The following is an 18,568-nucleotide window of genomic DNA, read 5'->3' as shown; positions in this document are numbered from 1 at the left end:
GAGCCGATGCAAGTCGCCACCGGCCCTCCGTCTCCACACGCCTCTCATGTCGAAGTTGAGCAAAATTGACCTAGCGCACCGAGATTTTAATCGTCTGCACTATTGAGGCTTCTTTTGCGGGGTCTGGCCTCCCATGTACTTCCGCATGTCTGTGGCCTCAACTGTCTGACGCAGGAGTCCCTTGACAGTTTCCCAGCCTTGTCGAACCGCGGGAGGAGCATTGGGGTTCTGGACTTGCTGATCGATTCTGGCGCTCATCTGAGTAAAAGCGCCCTGCACAAACTGACTTTGAGAGTATCTCGCCCTCAAGAATACGGCATATATGCCCAGCAGGATCCAAGAGCCCTTGCTGAAGGTCAATGCAGAGAGCAGCAGGCGAACCCAGAGGAGAATCTCAAGCCATGCGACCAACATCATGGAGCCGTCGTAGTACTCTTTGACAAATCGGCCGATGGAAGTGGCGAGGGGAGATTGAGATTTGGGAGCACTTGGCGAAGTAGGTGTGGCCGACGAAGCGACTTTGGGTGGATGAAAGGTGGGGATAATGATGGTACGGGTGTAGGTAGCGACGTGGAAGACCGAATAGACGGTGAAAGGGAGCAGGGCCAAGGGTACCTGCCTTGCAAACAACCAGACCAAGCTTATGACTGCCCATTTAACGTCAGATTCTTGATTGACCAACCTGTTCCAGGACCGGACTCACGCAGATATTGCACATTCTCATCCGAGAGCAAAAGATAGATCGTCGAACCAATCTTGGCGCCAGGCTTCACGCGAGCACGATAAGCCTTGAAAACGACAATGCCGTAGGTGGCCACGGCGGAGATGAAAGCCAGGCGATATGTGGCCTGAGCCCATCTGGAGTAATAGTTGAACGTGAGGTACGAGAGGCCATATCGGATGACGGACAGGAGGAGGGTAAAATGGCCGCAAAACCAGGCACTGCGCAGCAAGAGTTAGCAGCAGCCTCAGGTCCGTATTCCGCATAATGCAGCTCCAAGGTATTCTCACAATTGAAGTGTTGTAGCGACCCGTGCCAGGCGCTCGCCCAAGGGAACATCAGCAGTCGCTGGGGGTGCCATATTCTTCAATCTTCGAGAACCAAACCCAGCAGATGGAGGGGCGGTCAAGCTCTGGGGGTGCGGTGGTTGTAGGTGGTGGTCGTCGCACAGAGGAACCGAGGTGCAGGGGTAAGGAGGAGTGGGAGGAGGAGAAGGGAGCTGGATAAGAGAGAGACTTGAGAAGGGAGGCAGACAGTGGTGGTATAAAGTGAGAGTAGACTGAGCAGGAACTTGGTTGGGTATCTACCGAGCAGACTTGATGTGTAGCAATCAAGCAGAGGTGGCTTTTCGCAGGAGCCACAGACTTGACTGCTTTTTGGCCTTTTGTGGGTTTTGCAGATGATGTCAAGCCCAAACCCTTTAGAAGCTTTCCAGCGGCAAGCGCCACACACACACCTCGACACCTCCCAGGCTCGCAGGTTAACACTGCACGCTGGTCGTGCTAATTACTGGTGTCACCGGAAATCCATCAAACCGGGCCTGGTGACGCCTTTCCTGGTACATAGCAAGATACCCATATATGTAAGTCAACACTTTTTTTGCTAGAGCTAGTTACAACCAAGTACAGAAGCTCGCCGTCGAGTAATTGGAAAGAATGAAATTGAACAAAGTCATCCCAGCTGGCGAAGAAACCCCATGCCCTCCCCCCTGCTCAACTATCTCTCCGTTGAAGGTGCTAAGGAAATATACATGATTGTTAGCCGGATGAAGGGTCCCCCTCCCCGTTCTAGCCCAACCGCTCTTGGGTCCCTGGCGGCGTGCTGAAACCGGACCCTCATATTAAGCACAATCCAGGTTGCTCTCCCCCTCATTCTTCTCTCTCCCAGCTTCTTCTCCACGGGTACATCATGTCTGTGATGTTGATTGATTAGAACGGCTACAACAGCCCCAGTCTGTTGCTTGTGGAGAACAATACCAAACAAAGTCGTTCGCGAAAAGAAGGGAGGTGAGCCGGAATAGGAGGATATCGCCGTCATTGTTTTCGTCGCTCAGTTGAACTGGAAATGCTAGGAAAGAAAGTAGGAGCTGAATGAGATGATGACCCGGACATCGCTGGCGACGTCTATCGGAGCGAGAATCCCTTTCTCTTGCCCTCTTTCTCAATCGGCCGGCCCTGCTCAATCCGCGCTTTCTTCTCCTCGAGCTCTGCCCGTTGTCGTTCAAGTTGCTCTTTCATTTCGCGGTGACGAGCGAACAGCTCCTCCTCGCTCTGTTGTAGTTTGCTTTCCTTTTCCTGTACCTTCTGCTGGAACACCATCTTCATTTCGGCTTCCATCTTGGCAAGCTTCTGCTCATGAAGGGTTCTCTCCTCTTCTTGCTTCACTGCAGGGTTGACCTCCTTGAACACGCTAGGATCTTGCGACACACCCATCTGGATAAGTTTATCCGACCGGTAGTTCTCATAGAGTGCATTGTTAGTGTGTTCCTTGAGTTCTTCCATGTGTGTTCGGATCAACATCTGTCGCAACTTGACAAAGTCGCAGTGTTCCTCATTGTCCACCTCAATTATACCCCATGGATAGCGTCGCCCACGCACTTTGCGGCCTTCGGGGTTGGTCACCTCATAGTTGGCGCCGACGACGGCAAAGGGCACTTTCGACATGATCTCCTGGTTCTCGGCAATCGTCTCCTCGTCATCTAGCTCGTAACGTGGGCCTTCGAAGATCTGAATCGAGTGATGTTGAATATCGGCAAGGATCTGCTCGAGTCAGCTTATGCTTCCCAGTGTGTCTCGGCATGAATGCTTACTCTTTGCTTGAATGCCGCCACTTCCTCGTCAGTCAAGGTATCGGCTTTTGCGATGACCGGGATCAGGTTGACTTTTGTATGGAGGCGGCGCATGACCTCAATGTCCAGAGGCTTCAGAGAGTGACCGGTGGGTTGGATGAAGTAGACGCAGGCATGGACTCTGTTGTCCACAATGTTCATGCGATTCACCTTGTTCTCGGCCTCGAGGTAGGCATCAAATCGCTGTTCGATGTTTTCCACAATCGGTCTCCACGAGTCATCGTTGTTGACGAAATCTCCAAAGCCAGGGGTATCAACCACAGTCAAACGCAGACGGACTCCGTTTTCCTCGATGTCGGCACTGATGGACTGAATGGAGACGGTCTTTGGGATGATGTCCAAGCTGGGTCCTTTACGCTCACGTGGCGGGTACAGAGAGGTGTTGAACAGAGTGTTGACCAATGTCGATTTGCCTAATCCTGATTCACCTGCGAATTGTGAGGATGATAACATGGTCCATGAGATGCTGCTTGTACTCACCCACGACCATCACATTGAAATTGAACCCTTTCCTCACGCTCTTGCGGTGCCATTGGTTTGGCAAGTTTGCAAATCCAACATAACCTGTCAATTTTCTTCTGACCACATTTCGCATATCGTTTGCTGCCGCTGCTGCAGCCTTCGGATCTTTGGAGCTGACGGTCTGGGCGGCATTGGCACCCATCGGATTGCTCTCCTTGACGAAAGGAGATGCAGGTTTACCATTGGGAATATTGGGAGAAGGGGAAGACCGGACGCCATTTGCAACAGCAGCTGGATTTTGATTCAAGTCAGTCATATTGGCAGACTGCATATCATCAGATGTACGCTGAACGAAAAGGGGGGTGTTTTTTCCCATCTCCATGAGGGCCACAATATTCTGGAATGTTGAGGGCGGTGCTTGGACCAAGATGGCTCCTGACATCCATCTCTATCACACCTGCTCCTCGTATCGTAGTAGAGACGCCTTTGACAGTAGATGTGCTATGGGATGATGGAAGGTGTCGTTGAGAGATGTATGCGTAGGAAGAAAGAATCAGGACGGTGACGAATGCTCACCCATGTTTGGTCAGACGAAACGGTTTGTGCAGGCGACACTGAGCACAATTGAAGAAAGAGAACTGCCGGTGATATTCTGTCAGCACGCGCCCAGGATAGAAAGTCAGAGCGATCGTGACTCGGGGGAAAGGGATGGACCAAGTTACAGTGGATTGTCTGCGCCTAGGGGAGTTTTGAGGGCCCTGAAGAATTCGGGGGGTTTCACCCAGAAAAAACAACAATGTCGCGAAACTTACTTTGATCAATGGCAGGACTCTACCCGAATGTGCGTGCAGAGTTCCAAGCGAGCGTAAGAAAGGGAATTTGATGCGCAAGAATAAGAAAAAAGAAGCCAAAAGGATGGGTGCACGAGAAGGAAGAGATAGAAACGTCGTGTGAAGTTGGACTGCAGCGAGCGAGTGTGTGGCCTCTCAATCAAGTCCAGGTGGAAACCGTGAACCAGGGGACAAGGCAAGACAAGGACAAGTGGGAAAAAAGGAGACATGCCCAAGACCTGCCATTGCTGCAGTCGAGGCTACCCAGGCTTAAGCAATGGCCGCCAGGCCTGCTGGCCTCCTGTGGTCTCTCCAGTGTCTCCACTACCGCCAAGCTCCATTTTGGGGCGGCCACGGAAGGAGCCTGGGGGGCCCTGATTGGAGATCAACAACAGGATCCCAGAAGATTTAGCAGCCCAGTCTCTACTCGGTGCCTACCGTCCCTCCCTGGGAATGCCCATTGGTGGCTGGCCCTGCTAATTGTCCGTACCCCTGGATCTTCCCCAGCTTGGGTCTGGTCAGTCTGTTCTCACCGGTGAGAGTTTGCAGCAACCATGTCCTCCCCTCTTACCGTAAGGATTCCTTACAAGTACATGGGCAGGCCTGGCACAGAGTTGAAACGTGACTTTGTTAGTGTACAATCTAACCCCCCGTCCTCTTTTCTACTGTATGCCTTCCAGCGGGGGTATTCCTGACCATCCAAAGCCTGGTGTTGTATGTAGCCGTGGCACGTCATATGTCAACGCCTGCAAATGCCAGATATTCAGTCCTCCCGTCCGTCCCCATCTATCTTCTCTGCCAGGGACTTATGGCGCCGCAAACACAAATCTTCTTGTACAGAGACCTCCTCAGATCACTCCCGCCCCGTCTTGTGATTGAAACCGCTCCATCTGCTTCAACAAATACTGGTACAGCACAAGCATTGTTCCACTCTGTACACTCGTCCAGACAAGTCTAGGTCCCACCCCTCTAAACATACCGGCAATTCCTTCAGTTTGGTATATCAAGCGCAGACCTTCCGTCACAGAAGACGTGTCGAGTGTAGGAACGGAATGGGGCACTGTCCGAGGGCCCGAATGGATCAATCTTGTCTGCGTCTGCTTTTTGGCACATGCTTTCTGGCTGCCCTTGACCGCTTTCTCCAGATGCGACGTCTGGCTGTTCTTCGCGCCATCGGGGCTGATCTGAGTTTGAGTCCTAGTTTTCACAACATCGAGCGGACAGGTTATAACTCCCGCAGCACCACCGGCCGAGGCTGCGGTCAAAATTTCCAGACCCAGTCCGATGTCCTGAGTTCCCATGCAATTCTGCGCAAACCTTCGTTCCTGCTCATAAAACGCAAACTGCAGTGCCGAGAACGGCAGGTCCCTGACGATTGTGGCTTTGTATCCCGAATACAATGCTCCAAACCCTTCTGTTCTGGCTATCGTCCGAGCTGCATCCCACGTTGACTTGTAGTTATATCCGGAATTGAAGAAAGGGTTATTGTATCGACCTTGGAGCTGCAATCGAGTTTTCAACACTTCGGACGGAACATACACGATGGATGCGGCAAGGTCGGCAAGGAAACCTAGGTCGAGAGATAAGCACGTGCGCAACAAGGCAGTCGACGAAAAGGATCGTGCTCACCACTCGCGAGATATGATATGGATGGGTTGATCCCTCGGTCCAGCATATGTCGCTTGCAGTATTCATATGACCCGAAGAATATAACCGTGCCAGGGAATGACCCCAGCATAGCCGCCGTAAAGCCTCCATAGAGTCCTCTTCTTACTCCCTCTTGCCGGAATATCTTGACATAGGATTCAGACAACGTGGTGTATTTCGGTGGAAAATGAGGATCTCCTTGTTGTCTCGTCTTCACGGTGTCCAGAGAATGCATAAGAATATCACCGCTCGTGCCGCCTATTCCTCCGGCCAGCATCGACTGTCACTTTGCATTAGCAACCACAGCTTGCCTGCCTGGGTGGGGGAACATCAACATTTGGAACATACATGAATGTACGGGGGCCTCTTCAACTCCAGATCGACTTCCTCCTCCTCCAATCTCTCCACTGTGCGCGGCCGCTTATTCTGTCGTGCGCCATCGAGATCAAAGTCGGGTTCCGAGTAGCCATTTCGCTGCGCCTCAATAGCAGTGTTTCCGACAGAGCTGTCTGAAAAGAACCAATTCGATAGGCGTGAAGTTAGGCTCATGGAGGGCTCTGAAGCCCCTTGGTCACAGTCACAGCTGAAGGAAAGATTTTGTTGGAAGCCTGGTGAGAGATTAAGAAAGCGAGTGCTTCGCCGCAACAAGATCAGCGTAGGGCCTAGAGGAACCTTCCTCACCAAAAAGTTTGGCGTCTTGCATTCGGCCTTGCCGGGCCTTGGCGAGCCTTGCTCGGCCGATACAGACTGTGGTTCGTCCGATTTGGCAGCCTTGCGGAACAAACAACACATATCTGGAGTAATTGTTGGGATTGCGGAAGGAATGTCGAGATCCATCGATAATACCATCCAACATTTCGCTACCTTTATGTACTGTGTATTTACCTGCGATGACCGATGACATCGTCAGGATCGGAGGACTAAGGAGATCCTTCAGCCTTTTCCATCCAAGGCTGGCTCTCCACTCCTCATCATTATGACAAAAGGCATTCACTGTGTTGACCGAAGCTCAATTAGTAGCGTTGCAGGACAAAGACAAATGCAGGCGCAACTTTTGCCAAAGAAGTAAGGGAGAATAATTTTGTACACGCCGTTCCTGCGTCCGCCTCGCTAAAATCCAGCCAGACCCGACAAGCACTCTCACAACATCATCTCCAAGGGATTTTCCACCACCTTCTTCAATTCCCTAATCCATTCAGCCCCCACAGCACCGTCTACGACCTTATGGTCGAAACTGCCAGTGACAATGATTTGGTCATCCCATTCAGTAACAGTGCCTTCCTCAGTCTCAACCGGAACGGCAACCTTGCGAGTGGTGCCAACGGCGAGAATTGCGGCTTGGGGAGGGTTAATCACAGCTGTAAATCTTTCAACCGCGTGGTTCATGCCCATGTTGCTGATTGTGAATGTGCCGCCTTGATACTCTTCGGGCTTAAGTTTGCCATCTCTCGCCCGCTTTCCGAGGTCCTTGACCGAGTTTGAAATAGCAGAGAGGCCGATGCTGTCGGCATTCTTGACGATAGGGGTCATCAAGCCGACGGGGGTGGCGACAGCGACACTCACATCCACTGTGTTATGCTGACGGATGATCGCCTGACCGCCATCCTCTCTCCAGCTAGAGTTGACAGCGGGTACCTTCTTGCACGCAATTGCGCAGGCTTTGATCAGGAAATCGTTGACGGATAGTTTGTACTTGCCGTCAGATGCGGCATTGAGTGCCTCTCTCAGCTTGAGCAATTTTGTTACCGAGAGCGTGGTCGAGACAAAGTAGTGGGGGTTTTGGTTCATGGATTCACGGAGTCGTGTAGCAATAGTCTTGCGCATCGAGCTTGCTGGGATGTCCTCATAAGATGGACCAGCAGCGGCGCCAGGCGCAGCGCCCGCCGCAGGTTTATACTTCTCAATGTCGGCAAGGGTGATCCTTCCGCCTGGGCCAGTGCCTTTAACTGACTTGATAGCCACGCCTTTATCAAGAGCAAGCTTTTTGACAGCAGGACTGATGCTTGGCTCCCTGTCCAGCACAGATTGAAGTTTCTCGCCCGTGGTGTCAGCCTCAACAGCTGCCGGCGCGGGCTCCTTTCCAGCAGGCGGCGCTGTGCCTGAACCTGAATCCGACTTCTCAGTGGCTTCGGAGGTTTCTTCTACCGGCTTCTCTTGGGGAGGTGCCTTCTCACCGCCGGCATCCTCAAGGGTGAAGGATTCGAACGCCGAGACGTCTGTACCCTCGTCGACCATGACGGCGATCGGCTAATCCTGTGTCAGCAAAGTCCGAGTTGTGGTCACGCTGATCGCCTTACATTTCCGACTGCGACATCCTTTTCACCTGTTTCTTTGAGAATTTTGGCAAGAACCCCTTCCTCTTGAAACTCAAAATCCATTTGAGCTTTGTCTGTTTCAATCTCCACAAGGACGTCTCCAGGAGCCAACTTGTCGCCAACCTTCTTCTGCCATGCACCAATGTTACCGGCGGACATGGTGGGTGAGAGTGCAGGCATACTGATTACAGTATGAGGGGGAAATGCTGTCGGGCACTGTCAGTCATGTTCACGCTTCGCCGGAGAATCGCAGAATCGAGGCGCACATTTCGAGGCATAGTAGCGGCTAAGCACTGACAAGCAGGGGAAAGGTTGGGCCCTTTATACACGTGGGTTAGTACATGCATTGCGCTTCCTGTGGGATGTAATCTGTACACTGCAGGGTTTTGTAGTCTTTGCAAGACATTCTTGCTGACTCTTGAGCTCGCGGAGGATTGAAGCAGGATGCGTGACCCTGACCGGGACAACAGCGTTGAGGTCGCCATTGGGAAGGACCAGAAGCGGCGGAAAGGGGGAATACGTGCCGCAGTCTGGGAGGACTCGATGAGGTCAAAGGAGCGACAAGGAAGGAAAAAGAGACAGAAGGAAACCCTGACGGATGAAGTTCCCTTTGGCAATGAAGATTGCAGGATAGTATCAGGGATTGTTGGAGTGTTGGCGACAGCTAAGAAAATGGGTTGAGCACGAAGTCCAACTCCACTCCGGTTTCCGAAATGGCACTGGCAGGGAGAGACGAGGCGGGCGACAGCTTTTTTGGGGGGGCGGTTCTTGGGCTGGTGACGCTAGTGAGGCCCAACTATTGGAGCTCCGGAGAGCAAAAGCTCCAGCTTAAGCTCTTCACTTAGGCCTCAAGTGTTCGTCCGTTGTAACCACGTAAGCAGCGGCATTGGTCTCTATACCTAACCCCAGAACAGCCTGTCTGCAACCCCCCGGACGACCCTGGCGGTTTACGCTGCACCCTGACTCTCCGCAGCATTTACCAAATGTGAGCAGGCACTGATTATTCCTGGCAACGCGGAAAACGAACATCTGTACAGATCGACTTCGCGATCACCACTCCTGTTTACTGCGCCGACTGTATGATTGCAATGTGTCCGACGTTCCCTACCGATCTCCGGTGATCTTATATCCTCCATCTGCTCCATCATCCTCCTTTCCGCGCCCGGCCCAATGTCTGGCGTCGAGAGTGAGCCGCCGCAGATCGACTCCAACCCGGACCACAACTTACAATCAGAGCCCCTCTCGGAAGATGAGGCTGAGGCTAGCGAGCCCGAACATGAGGCGGCTTCTACCGACGACATTAGCCTTCATGACCCATCAAGTCACGGAGTAACAATAAAGGTCGAGGATGCGGATGCCGAAGATGGGCCTCCGGAGGAGGACACGGGCGAGGTCGTCTCTCAAGGTGATACCTCAGTGGTAATGGAGTCTCAGCAAGACTCTGGCAAGGGCGCTGGGGAAGAGGCTGTAGAGGTACCGCAAAACAATATAGTCGAGGATGCGTCAACGGAAGCTGGAGACGACAACTCAACAAGGGTTGAGGAGCGCCCAAAGCAGCATCAGGACGAACCAGAGTCCAGGGAGACAGCAGCTGCACCAGAGGGCCATCCAGAGATACTAGAGCGCAAGCCTACAATGACAACAACACGCCCTCTGCAGGTTAACTCTACGGTCTTCGTTGTGAGTGCTCTGGAAACGATCGGAGCAGCCAAGGAAGTCCGCAGAAATAAGGAGTTTGCAGATGCTGTTCAAGCTGCGTTGTCGAACATCAAGAATACGGAACAGGCCGTCAATCCAGAAATTATCTTCCGCCCGTTGCAAATGGCGACCAAATCGTTCACTATGCCTCTGCAGGTGACGGCGTTGGATTGTATTGGGAAGCTGATCAGCTATTCATATTTTGCGTTTCCAGCTGTCGCAACAAACCAAGCCGGTTCAGTGGACACCCCGCCTCTTATTGAAAGGGCGATTGAGGCGATTTGCGACTGCTTCGAAAATGAAGCTACTGCCGTGGAAATTCAGCAGCAGATTATCAAGTCTTTGCTTGCAGCAGTTCTGGATGACAAAATCGTCGTGCACGGCGCGGGTCTTTTGAAAGCAGTGCGCCAAATCTACAACATCTTTATATATTCCAAATCGAGTCAAAATCAACAGGTTGCCCAAGGGTCACTGCTCCAGATGATAGCAACGGTCTTTGAAAGAGTCAAAGTCAGACTGGATTTGAAGGAGGCACGTCTGAGAGAGTCCACGGAGGCGAAATCGGACGAAGGACTGACTGCAGACGCATCTATCCTAGGCCATGGATCCGTGAATGGCATGAACGGGCAGGTGGACACACCAGACCATGGGACTCCTCCCCAGCTCACAGAGGGGTTGGCTCCTGGCCAAGAAAAATTGACCCTGCAGAGCTTTGAAAACAACAAGAACTTGGACGATGCAATTGTCGCCGACAGTGCTCCAACTACAGTCACGCGTGTTAGACGGGAACGCAAAAATACTCGCACCAGTTCTGCGCCGGTATCTCGATCTAGCTTGCAAGAAGAACGCGACGAGGCGGAACTGTCCCCGGAGGACGAGGACGATGTCTACATCAAAGATGCCTTCTTAGTGTTCCGTTCACTATGCAAACTGAGCCAGAAAGTCTTGAGCTACGATCAGCAGCAGGACCTCCGGAGTCAAAACATGCGCTCCAAGCTGTTATCTCTTCATTTGATTTATCATGTCATCAACAATTACACCACGGTCTTCACATCCTCATTCTCGAATATTAAAAGTGGCAGCAACGCCGACCCGACACCGTTCTTGCAAGTTGCAAAACCTCACTTGTGCCTCAGCCTGTCTAGGAATGCCGCGAGTTCGGTTCCACGGGTCTATGAAGTGTGTTGCGAAATATTTTGGCTTTCACTGAAACACATGCGCGTCCTCCTGAAAAAGGAACTCGAAGTCTTCCTGAAAGAAGTTTATCTAGCTGTGTTGGAACGCCGGAACGCGCCACTTTTCCAGAAACAGATGTTCATGGACGTTTTGGAAAGGCTCTCGGGCGATCCTCGTGCTCTAGTAGAGATCTACCTCAATTACGACTGCGACCGGACTGCACTGGACAACATGTATCAAGAAATCATTGAGCATCTATCTCGGATCTGCAGCACACCCGTTACAGTTACCGCTGTTCAACAACACCAATACCAAGAACAACAGACAAAACCATCAACCCCTGTCTCTGAATGGCATTCACGGGGCGCGTTACTTCCTGGCCTTTCGACAGCAAGCCTGAGTCAGCATCCCCCACCCTTGCCGCCCATACCGGTTGAGTATGCTCTGAAACAGCAGTCATTGCGCTGTCTGGTCGAGATTCTTCACTCCCTTGATAATTGGTCCAGTCAAGGCACTCCAGAGCTAGTCAATGGATCTCGATATCCAGCATCGAGAGGGTCATATGAGGAATCTAGGGAGTCTTTAGACTACAGTGAAAAGCCACCTCCGTCGCCCCGTGTTGCAGGCCTAGGTAGCGAATCGGGCATCTCCACGCCAGTCGCAGAAGACGATCCAACTGAAGTCGAGAAAGTGAGAATGCGGAAGTTTGCCCTAAACGAGGCAATCCGACAATTCAATTTTAAACCGAAACGAGGAATCAAAGCTCTCTTGGCCGAAGGGTTTATACGCAGCGACAGCCCTCAGGATATCGCCAAATTCTTATATGCAAATGACAGACTGGACAAAGCTATGCTAGGAGAATACCTCGGTGAGGGCGATGAGAAGAATGTTGCCATCATGCATGCTTTTGTCGACATGATGGACTTTAGCAAAAGACGCTTTGTTGATGCCCTGAGGCAGTTCCTGCAAAGTTTTCGCCTCCCAGGAGAAGCCCAGAAGATCGACCGTTTCATGCTCAAGTTCGCTGAGCGATATCTCAGTGGCAACCCAAACGCATTTGCGAATGCCGACACTGCTTATGTACTCGCATATTCGGTCATCATGTTAAATACTGATCAACACAGTACAAAGCTGAAATGTGGTAGAATGACTGTAGAAGATTTCATCAAGAACAATAGGGGGATCAACGACGGTCAGGATTTGCCTGCTGAATATCTAAGCGGCATCTTCGAAGAAATTTCCAACAACGAAATTGTCCTCCACTCTGAGCGGGAGCATGCTGCTGAGTTGGGTATTGCTAGTGTTACGAGTGCAGGCTTTGCCTCAAGAGCGGGTCAAGCTCTAGCCAACGTCGGCAGAGACCTTCAGAAGGAGAAATACACCCAAGCCTCCGAAGAAATGGCAAACAAGACGGAACAGCTATATCGAAGTCTCATCAGGGCACAGAAACGTTCAGCAGTCCGAGAGGCATTATCCCGGTTCATTCCAGCAACCTCCATCAAGCATGTAGGGCCCATGTTCAACGTAACATGGATGTCGTTCCTTTCAGCCTTCTCCAGCCAGATGCAGGACGCACAAAACCTCGATCTTATCAAGCAGTGCCTAGATGGTCTAAGATTGGCCATCAGAATAGCCTGCAGGTTTGACTTGGAGACACCTAGAGTTGCGTTTGTCACGGCACTTGCCAAGTTCACGAACCTTGGTAATCTCAAAGAAATGATGGCCAAGAATTTGGAGGCGTTGAAAGTGCTTATCGAGGTTGCTCTGACAGAAGGCGATCTCTTGAAAAGCTCGTGGCGGGAGGTTTTGATGTGCATCAGTCAACTCGACAGATTGCAGCTCCTTTCAACTGGAATTGACGAAGGGGTGATTCCAGATGTTACAAGGGCCAACATTTCCACACCCTCGAGTGCCTCGAAGGACAGTATCAGAAGCCGTCGGTCGATGCAAGGTGCCAAACGACCGAGGCCAAGGTCCGCACACAGCTTTCGGCCAGAGGTAGCAGATGAGACAAAGTCTACAGATATGGTCCGAGGAGTAGACCGCATCTTTACCAATACCGCAAAGCTATCCTCCGAGGCGATTGTCGATTTCGTCCAGGCATTAAGCGACGTCAGTTGGCAAGAGATTCAATCCTCTGGGAATAGCGAATCGCCGCGCATGTACAGCCTGCAAAAGCTGGTGGAAATCAGCTATTACAACATGACAAGAGTCAGGATAGAATGGACCCGGATCTGGGAGGTCCTGGGGGAGCATTTCAACCAGGTTGGCTGCCACAACAACACAGCTGTGGTGTTCTTTGCTCTGGATTCGCTCCGCCAGCTCTCCATGAGGTTCATGGAAATCGAAGAGTTGCCGGGGTTCAAATTCCAAAAAGACTTCTTGAAGCCATTTGAACATGTGATGGCGAACAGCACCGTTGTTACTGTCAAGGACATGGTCTTGAGATGTCTGATTCAGATGATCCAAGCCCGTGGCGACAACATTAGATCGGGTTGGAAGACTATGTTCGGAGTGTTCTCGGTCGCTGCCAGAGAGCAGTATGAAGCAATTGTCAATATTGCCTTTGACTACACCAACCAAATCTACAACACCCGGTTTGGCGTTGTCATCTCACAAGGCTCATTTCCAGACCTCATTGTCTGTCTTACTGAGTTCTCTAAGAACCTTAAGTTCCAGAAGAAATCACTTCAGGCGATTGAGTTGCTCAAGTCAACAGTACCGAAGATGCTGAAGACTCCAGAATGCCCTCTTTCGAGGCGTCACGGCAAGATCTCCGAAGCCGAGGAATCTGGTGTAGTGGTAGGGGTCAAACAACCGACTTCACAGACCGAGGAGGAACAGTTTTGGTATCCGGTATTGATCGCTTACCAGGACGTGTTGATGACGGGAGAGGATCTTGAAGTTCGGTCTCGAGCTCTCACCTATCTCTTTGAAACTCTCATCAGATATGGCGGTGATTTCCCTAGCGAGTTCTGGGATGTTCTTTGGCGTCAGCTACTATACCCCATATTCGTCGTCTTGCAAAGCAAGTCGGAGATGTCGAAAGCCCCCAACCACGAGGAACTGTCAGTGTGGCTATCCACGACAATGATCCAAGCCCTGCGAAACATGATCACACTTTTCACACACTACTTCGACTCGTTGGAGCACATGCTTGACCGGTTCCTCGATCTGCTCACGTTGTGCATTTGTCAAGAGAATGACACCATTGCCCGAATAGGAAGCAACTGTCTCCAGCAACTAATCCTCCAGAACGTCACCAAATTCTCTCCCGAGCATTGGTCAAGAATTGTGACTGCATTCGTTGAGCTCTTCAACAGGACGACGGCTTACGAATTGTTCTCAGCTGCGGCAACAATGTCCGATGCTCGACCAACTCCTGGACATGATGGGTCCGAAGGCCTATCTATCTCTGGAACCACGATAGTCGAGACTCCAACAACAAATGGCGCACCCGCGTCCTTTCACGGCCCAACCCCTTCTTTGGAATCACAAACGAGCTCGGCCGCCCCTATCCCTGAAATCCCACCCACCCATAGCACTCAAGAATTGGAGGACTACCGCCCGCATTCAGACATGCAAGCACCTGCACCTGTTGTGACGGCTGCGCGACGCCGCTTCTTTAACAAAATCATCACCAACTGCGTTCTTCAGCTGCTCATGATCGAGACGGTCGCAGAACTCTTCTCCAACGACTCGGTCTACGCCCAAATCCCCTCCTCCGAGCTCCTACGCCTAATGGCACTCCTTAAGAAGTCCTACCAATTCGCCAAAAAGTTCAACGGTGACAAGGAGCTCCGCATGGCTCTTTGGAGACAAGGCTTCATGCGACAACCACCGAACTTGTTGAAGCAGGAATCCGGATCGGCGAATACGTATGTGAGCATCTTGCTCAGGATGTATCATGACGAAGGGGAAGAGCGGAGGTCAAGTCGCGATCAAACAGAAGGCGCTCTGATACCGTAAGTAACTATTATTATCTTTTTTTTTTTTCGGGAGTGGTCGCGAAGTTGCCGTTGCTAATTCCATTGCTTTCCCAGTCTGTGCGCCGACATCATCCGCTCCTTCATTCTGCTCGACGAAGAAACCCAACAACGGAATATCGTCGCTTGGAGGCCCGTCGTCATTGACGTTCTGGAGGGCTACACAAACTTCCCCAAGGAGAGCTTTGAGAAGCACCTCGACACATTTTACCCTCTTGCCGTGGGCCTGTTGGAAAAGGAAATCGGCTCCGATCTACGCAACGCGCTGTGGGGCATGTTCCGGCGCGTGGGCGAGGTCAAGTTTGGAATGCCTGAACTGGTGCTGATGAGAGGAAGGGACGGCAGCGTGAGTTCGACGAGGAATGGCAGCGTCGGTGGCGGCGCGCCGGCCAGTCCGAGCCAGTCGAGTCGCGGATTCGAGTTCTCACAAGGCGGTGGGAGGAGAGGGAGCCGGGTGAGTAGGACGGGGCCTGCATAGAGAGACGATGGAGGAGGAGGAGCAGACATTTATGCTATGCCTGCGTAGTCTTTCAGAGATGTTTTAGACTTGTGGTGAAGGCTGCATTCTTTGGCATTTTTTGTATGAACGGGAGCGTGCCAGATCAGATCAGATCTGACCTAACCTGGACCTGAATTGGCTTGAGGCCCCCTTGTATCAAATGAACGGAAAGGAAATGAAAGGTGGTGATTTCATTCTACATAGGGCCCCCCTCCGCGTGGCCAGCTGTGTGCGTATGTAGCCCAATGGACCGCAATCAATCAACCAAGGAACGAACTGCCTTGCCAACGGAGCTTCCGCCCCTCCTCACCGCCTCTCTCTCTCCCCCCGTCCGGCAGATTCCTCAATCCTCAGCGCTAGACAAGGGGCCGCTCACGATGCTACCACCGGGCCGGGACCGGGACCGGGGCTGGCGACGTGACTCTCCGCTTTAGCCAGCCGCAGAAACTCTCGAAGAGGACCGGGTCGTGGCCTTGGAGGTGGCGCATGTGGATATATACGTGCGTGTAGCCGTGCTCGTGAATGTCCATGTCCATGTCCATGTCGGTGTCAGTTTTGGGCTGGCACGTGCTGCTTGTTCTGGCGCTGCGGGTGGAAGGGGGATGGGGGTGTTGAGAAGGGCGATATAGAGGGGCGGAACCACCAGCAGCAGATCCAGGGGAGGGAGTGATGGAGATTCTCACGACGAGGTCGGGTTCGGGTTCGGGTTCGGGTTCTTCATCTGCCGAGCCGGTGTCGTGGTCGTTTTCATCTTCCATTTCAGCGTCTGCGTCTGTTTTTGTCTTCTCATTTCCGATCCGGTTCTCACGAGACTCATGTTCGTGCTCGTGTCCAGATTCACGTTCAGATTCGGCTCTTTTCCGCCTCCTCGCCTTGCGACTCCACACGTCTCCGTGCCTGGACATGAACATGCCGACTCCCCTAGCGCAATCGACCTTCCAGTGCACGCCTTCGCCGTCCAGGCTCTGGATCTGCGAGCAGACCTTGTCTAGCACGCTGCCTAGACCACCGCCGCCGCCGCCGCCGCAGCCACCGCCAGCAGGCAGCTCAGTCTCAAACTCCATCTCCGTGACGGCGGGTAAGAGCTTCCTCTCGACACCGCTCCCGCTGCCCACTGACCTCGCCACGTCGATGGCAGGTCTGTAGCCCATCCAGCTCCATGCGACACACCACCTCCTCGTCCTCTGCCCCTGGATGAACTCGGCCACGGTGTAGTTCCCGCTCCCGCTCTCGCGAAGACGCTCTACGACGGCGCCCACACTCGACAACTTGCCCAGCATGGCGCTGAACCACTGGATCTTCCTCTGGTTCGCGGGAAGGAGCGATTCGGCTATGATTTTGGAGACGAAACCGATTTCGCCGCCGGGGGTGATCATTTCAACCGCTGAGCCGGTGCAGCTTGAGTTTGGGGGACGGGACTTTTGATGAGCCGAGTCCAGGAGCGATTGCGTCGAAGGGTAGAACGGCGGGTTGGTGAGGAGGATGTCGATCCTGCTCCAAAGAAAGGAGGGGGCCGTCAGCAGCCTCAGACGACTAGTCAATTACTTACCTCTCTTCACGCTAGATGATGAGAAAAGGAAATGCTACAACAGACATCTGCCACGTACCGATCAAACTTCTGAAGCTGGCCCGTAGGGATCAACCGGTCTCCCTTGTCATCCGTATCGATCAATCTAATGCGTGCCTGCAGCTTATTGGCGAGGATATTTCTCTGTGCGTACTCACGGTTCTTCTCGTCGATCTCTGTTGCCAGGAAGCGCCATTGCGAGCGTTGCCGACAAGCAAGGAGTGGGTAGATTGCAGATGCCCCCGTGCCACTTTTTCATGACACGCAGGGGAAGAAGTTAGTCTCGAACAGAGACCATGGTGCATGCGATAGAGAGACAGATAGACAGACTGGGCGAGCCCATTGAACGTCATGGCGGGGGGCGAAGGCGGGACAGGGAAAGGGAAAGGGAAAAGGCAAAACAAAACATACATGTCCAGTCCAATCACCTGCCTCTCGGGATCGAATCCTTGATGGAAAGAGGGAGAGGTGCTGTCCAGCAGACTCTGGATGAAGAGAATATAGTTGAAACGGTTCGGGACCTATGAGGTTCCGGCCAACCGTCAACAACAAGGTCAACAGGGAGGGAGAGGTAGATAGATAGGTCCTATGCACGGAAGCTGCGAGACCCTTTCCTCCTGGAAAATGGGGGAGGAACACTGACGTACAGGCGGGCACAACCTGTCTTCGGGCAAGTCGATGCTGAGATCGAAGTCTCGATGGAGGAGGCATTTGGTTAATTGTCTGTGGTCCGTGGTTAGAGAGGAGGAGGAAGACGAGGAAGAGGACCCTAATGGAGAGCCTGATATGGCTCTAGTCGGTCAGGACATACCTGACGCTCTCTGGATCGGAGAAGTCGAGTTGGCGGTTGGGTTTCAGCCTTGACATCGACGATGTTAGCTCCTGGCATTCCCTGGTCATTGTTGATAGATTGGCAGATTGGCTGACGACAGAGACGGGGGCAGCGTAAATGACATCTCCTTGAGACGCGTCTTGCTCCGAGCTTGGATCTCACCTTTTGGCAAAGTCGGGATATTGCAATGCCAGAATTGTGAAATCCACATCGTTCTCGTAGATGTTATCGGGGGCTGGCATACTGTGTTGCGTGGGTGTATATGTCGGGCGGAATGCCTCTTGATGGCAGCGGACTGCTGTCAAACCATGCGAGTGGTCAAGAATGCTCGTGTGCTACGACTAATACACATAACATGATCAGAAGGTCCGCCTTGTGATCTGGGGCGGGTGGACGACATACGGGATTTTCTCGTGTGACCATTTTAGTGAAATTGAGACGAGCGGTTGATTCGCGTACATGTATCTGGCAGCCTTGCCAAGAGAGGGTACATAATAAATCGACGAGGCTACAAGGCTGAAGCCGCCTCTGACTTTGCTATGCAACAAGGGGGAGAAAGGGGATCGTCCCAAGGGTTGAATAGATTACAAAGTAATGAGATGTTATCAATGTCGTTTGCCCTTAAAACACAGGCACAGACCAATAAATGTCACCTCATCGTCAGTTCATCAATGCGCTTGCTTTTGCCCAATACTCAATTCTTACTA

The 18,568-nt window shown here is 52.3% G+C and overlaps 6 protein-coding genes across 6 annotated transcripts; 1 reads left to right on the top strand and 5 right to left on the bottom strand.

The window, feature by feature from the left end:
• Positions 1 to 99: 99 nt before the first annotated feature.
• Z519_04754 (uncharacterized protein) lies at positions 100 to 1,082 on the bottom strand (the record flags this gene model as incomplete). The annotated part of the gene is made up of 3 exons (XM_016762499.1): positions 100 to 647; positions 704 to 942; positions 1,012 to 1,082. 3 exons carry the CDS (start codon positions 1,080 to 1,082, stop codon positions 100 to 102), a joined length of 858 nt encoding a protein of 285 aa, XP_016621446.1.
• A 1,042-nt stretch (positions 1,083 to 2,124) lies between these two features.
• On the bottom strand, positions 2,125 to 3,627 carry Z519_04753 (uncharacterized protein; the record flags this gene model as incomplete). Its single annotated transcript, XM_016762498.1, has 3 exons — positions 2,125 to 2,760; positions 2,811 to 3,277; positions 3,330 to 3,627. The coding sequence occupies 3 exons, from the start codon at positions 3,625 to 3,627 to the stop codon at positions 2,125 to 2,127; spliced, it is 1,401 nt and encodes a 466-aa protein (XP_016621445.1).
• A 1,362-nt stretch (positions 3,628 to 4,989) lies between these two features.
• Z519_04752 (uncharacterized protein) lies at positions 4,990 to 6,337 on the bottom strand (the record flags this gene model as incomplete). The annotated part of the gene is made up of 3 exons (XM_016762497.1): positions 4,990 to 5,711; positions 5,771 to 6,068; positions 6,137 to 6,337. The coding sequence occupies 3 exons, from the start codon at positions 6,335 to 6,337 to the stop codon at positions 4,990 to 4,992; spliced, it is 1,221 nt and encodes a 406-aa protein (XP_016621444.1).
• A 591-nt stretch (positions 6,338 to 6,928) lies between these two features.
• Z519_04751 (pyruvate dehydrogenase complex dihydrolipoamide acetyltransferase) lies at positions 6,929 to 8,262 on the bottom strand (the record flags this gene model as incomplete). The annotated part of the gene is made up of 2 exons (XM_016762496.1): positions 6,929 to 8,035; positions 8,086 to 8,262. The coding sequence occupies 2 exons, from the start codon at positions 8,260 to 8,262 to the stop codon at positions 6,929 to 6,931; spliced, it is 1,284 nt and encodes a 427-aa protein (XP_016621443.1).
• Positions 8,263 to 9,273: 1,011 nt separating this feature from the next.
• On the top strand, positions 9,274 to 15,441 carry Z519_04750 (uncharacterized protein; the record flags this gene model as incomplete). The annotated part of the gene is made up of 2 exons (XM_016762495.1): positions 9,274 to 14,942; positions 15,021 to 15,441. The coding sequence occupies 2 exons, from the start codon at positions 9,274 to 9,276 to the stop codon at positions 15,439 to 15,441; spliced, it is 6,090 nt and encodes a 2,029-aa protein (XP_016621442.1).
• A 401-nt stretch (positions 15,442 to 15,842) lies between these two features.
• Positions 15,843 to 18,103, bottom strand: Z519_04749 (uncharacterized protein; the record flags this gene model as incomplete). Its single annotated transcript, XM_016762494.1, has 6 exons — positions 15,843 to 16,953; positions 17,070 to 17,279; positions 17,441 to 17,550; positions 17,677 to 17,752; positions 17,841 to 17,888; positions 18,024 to 18,103. The coding sequence occupies 6 exons, from the start codon at positions 18,101 to 18,103 to the stop codon at positions 15,843 to 15,845; spliced, it is 1,635 nt and encodes a 544-aa protein (XP_016621441.1).
• Between the last annotated feature and the right edge of the window lie 465 nt (positions 18,104 to 18,568).

The sequence above is a fragment of the Cladophialophora bantiana genome (assembly GCF_000835475.1).
Source record: "Cladophialophora bantiana CBS 173.52 unplaced genomic scaffold supercont1.6, whole genome shotgun sequence".
Classification (NCBI taxonomy): domain Eukaryota; kingdom Fungi; phylum Ascomycota; class Eurotiomycetes; order Chaetothyriales; family Herpotrichiellaceae; genus Cladophialophora; species Cladophialophora bantiana.
The sequence above is the reverse complement of the archived record's forward strand: the minus strand, read 5'-3'. Positions and strand labels throughout refer to the sequence as shown.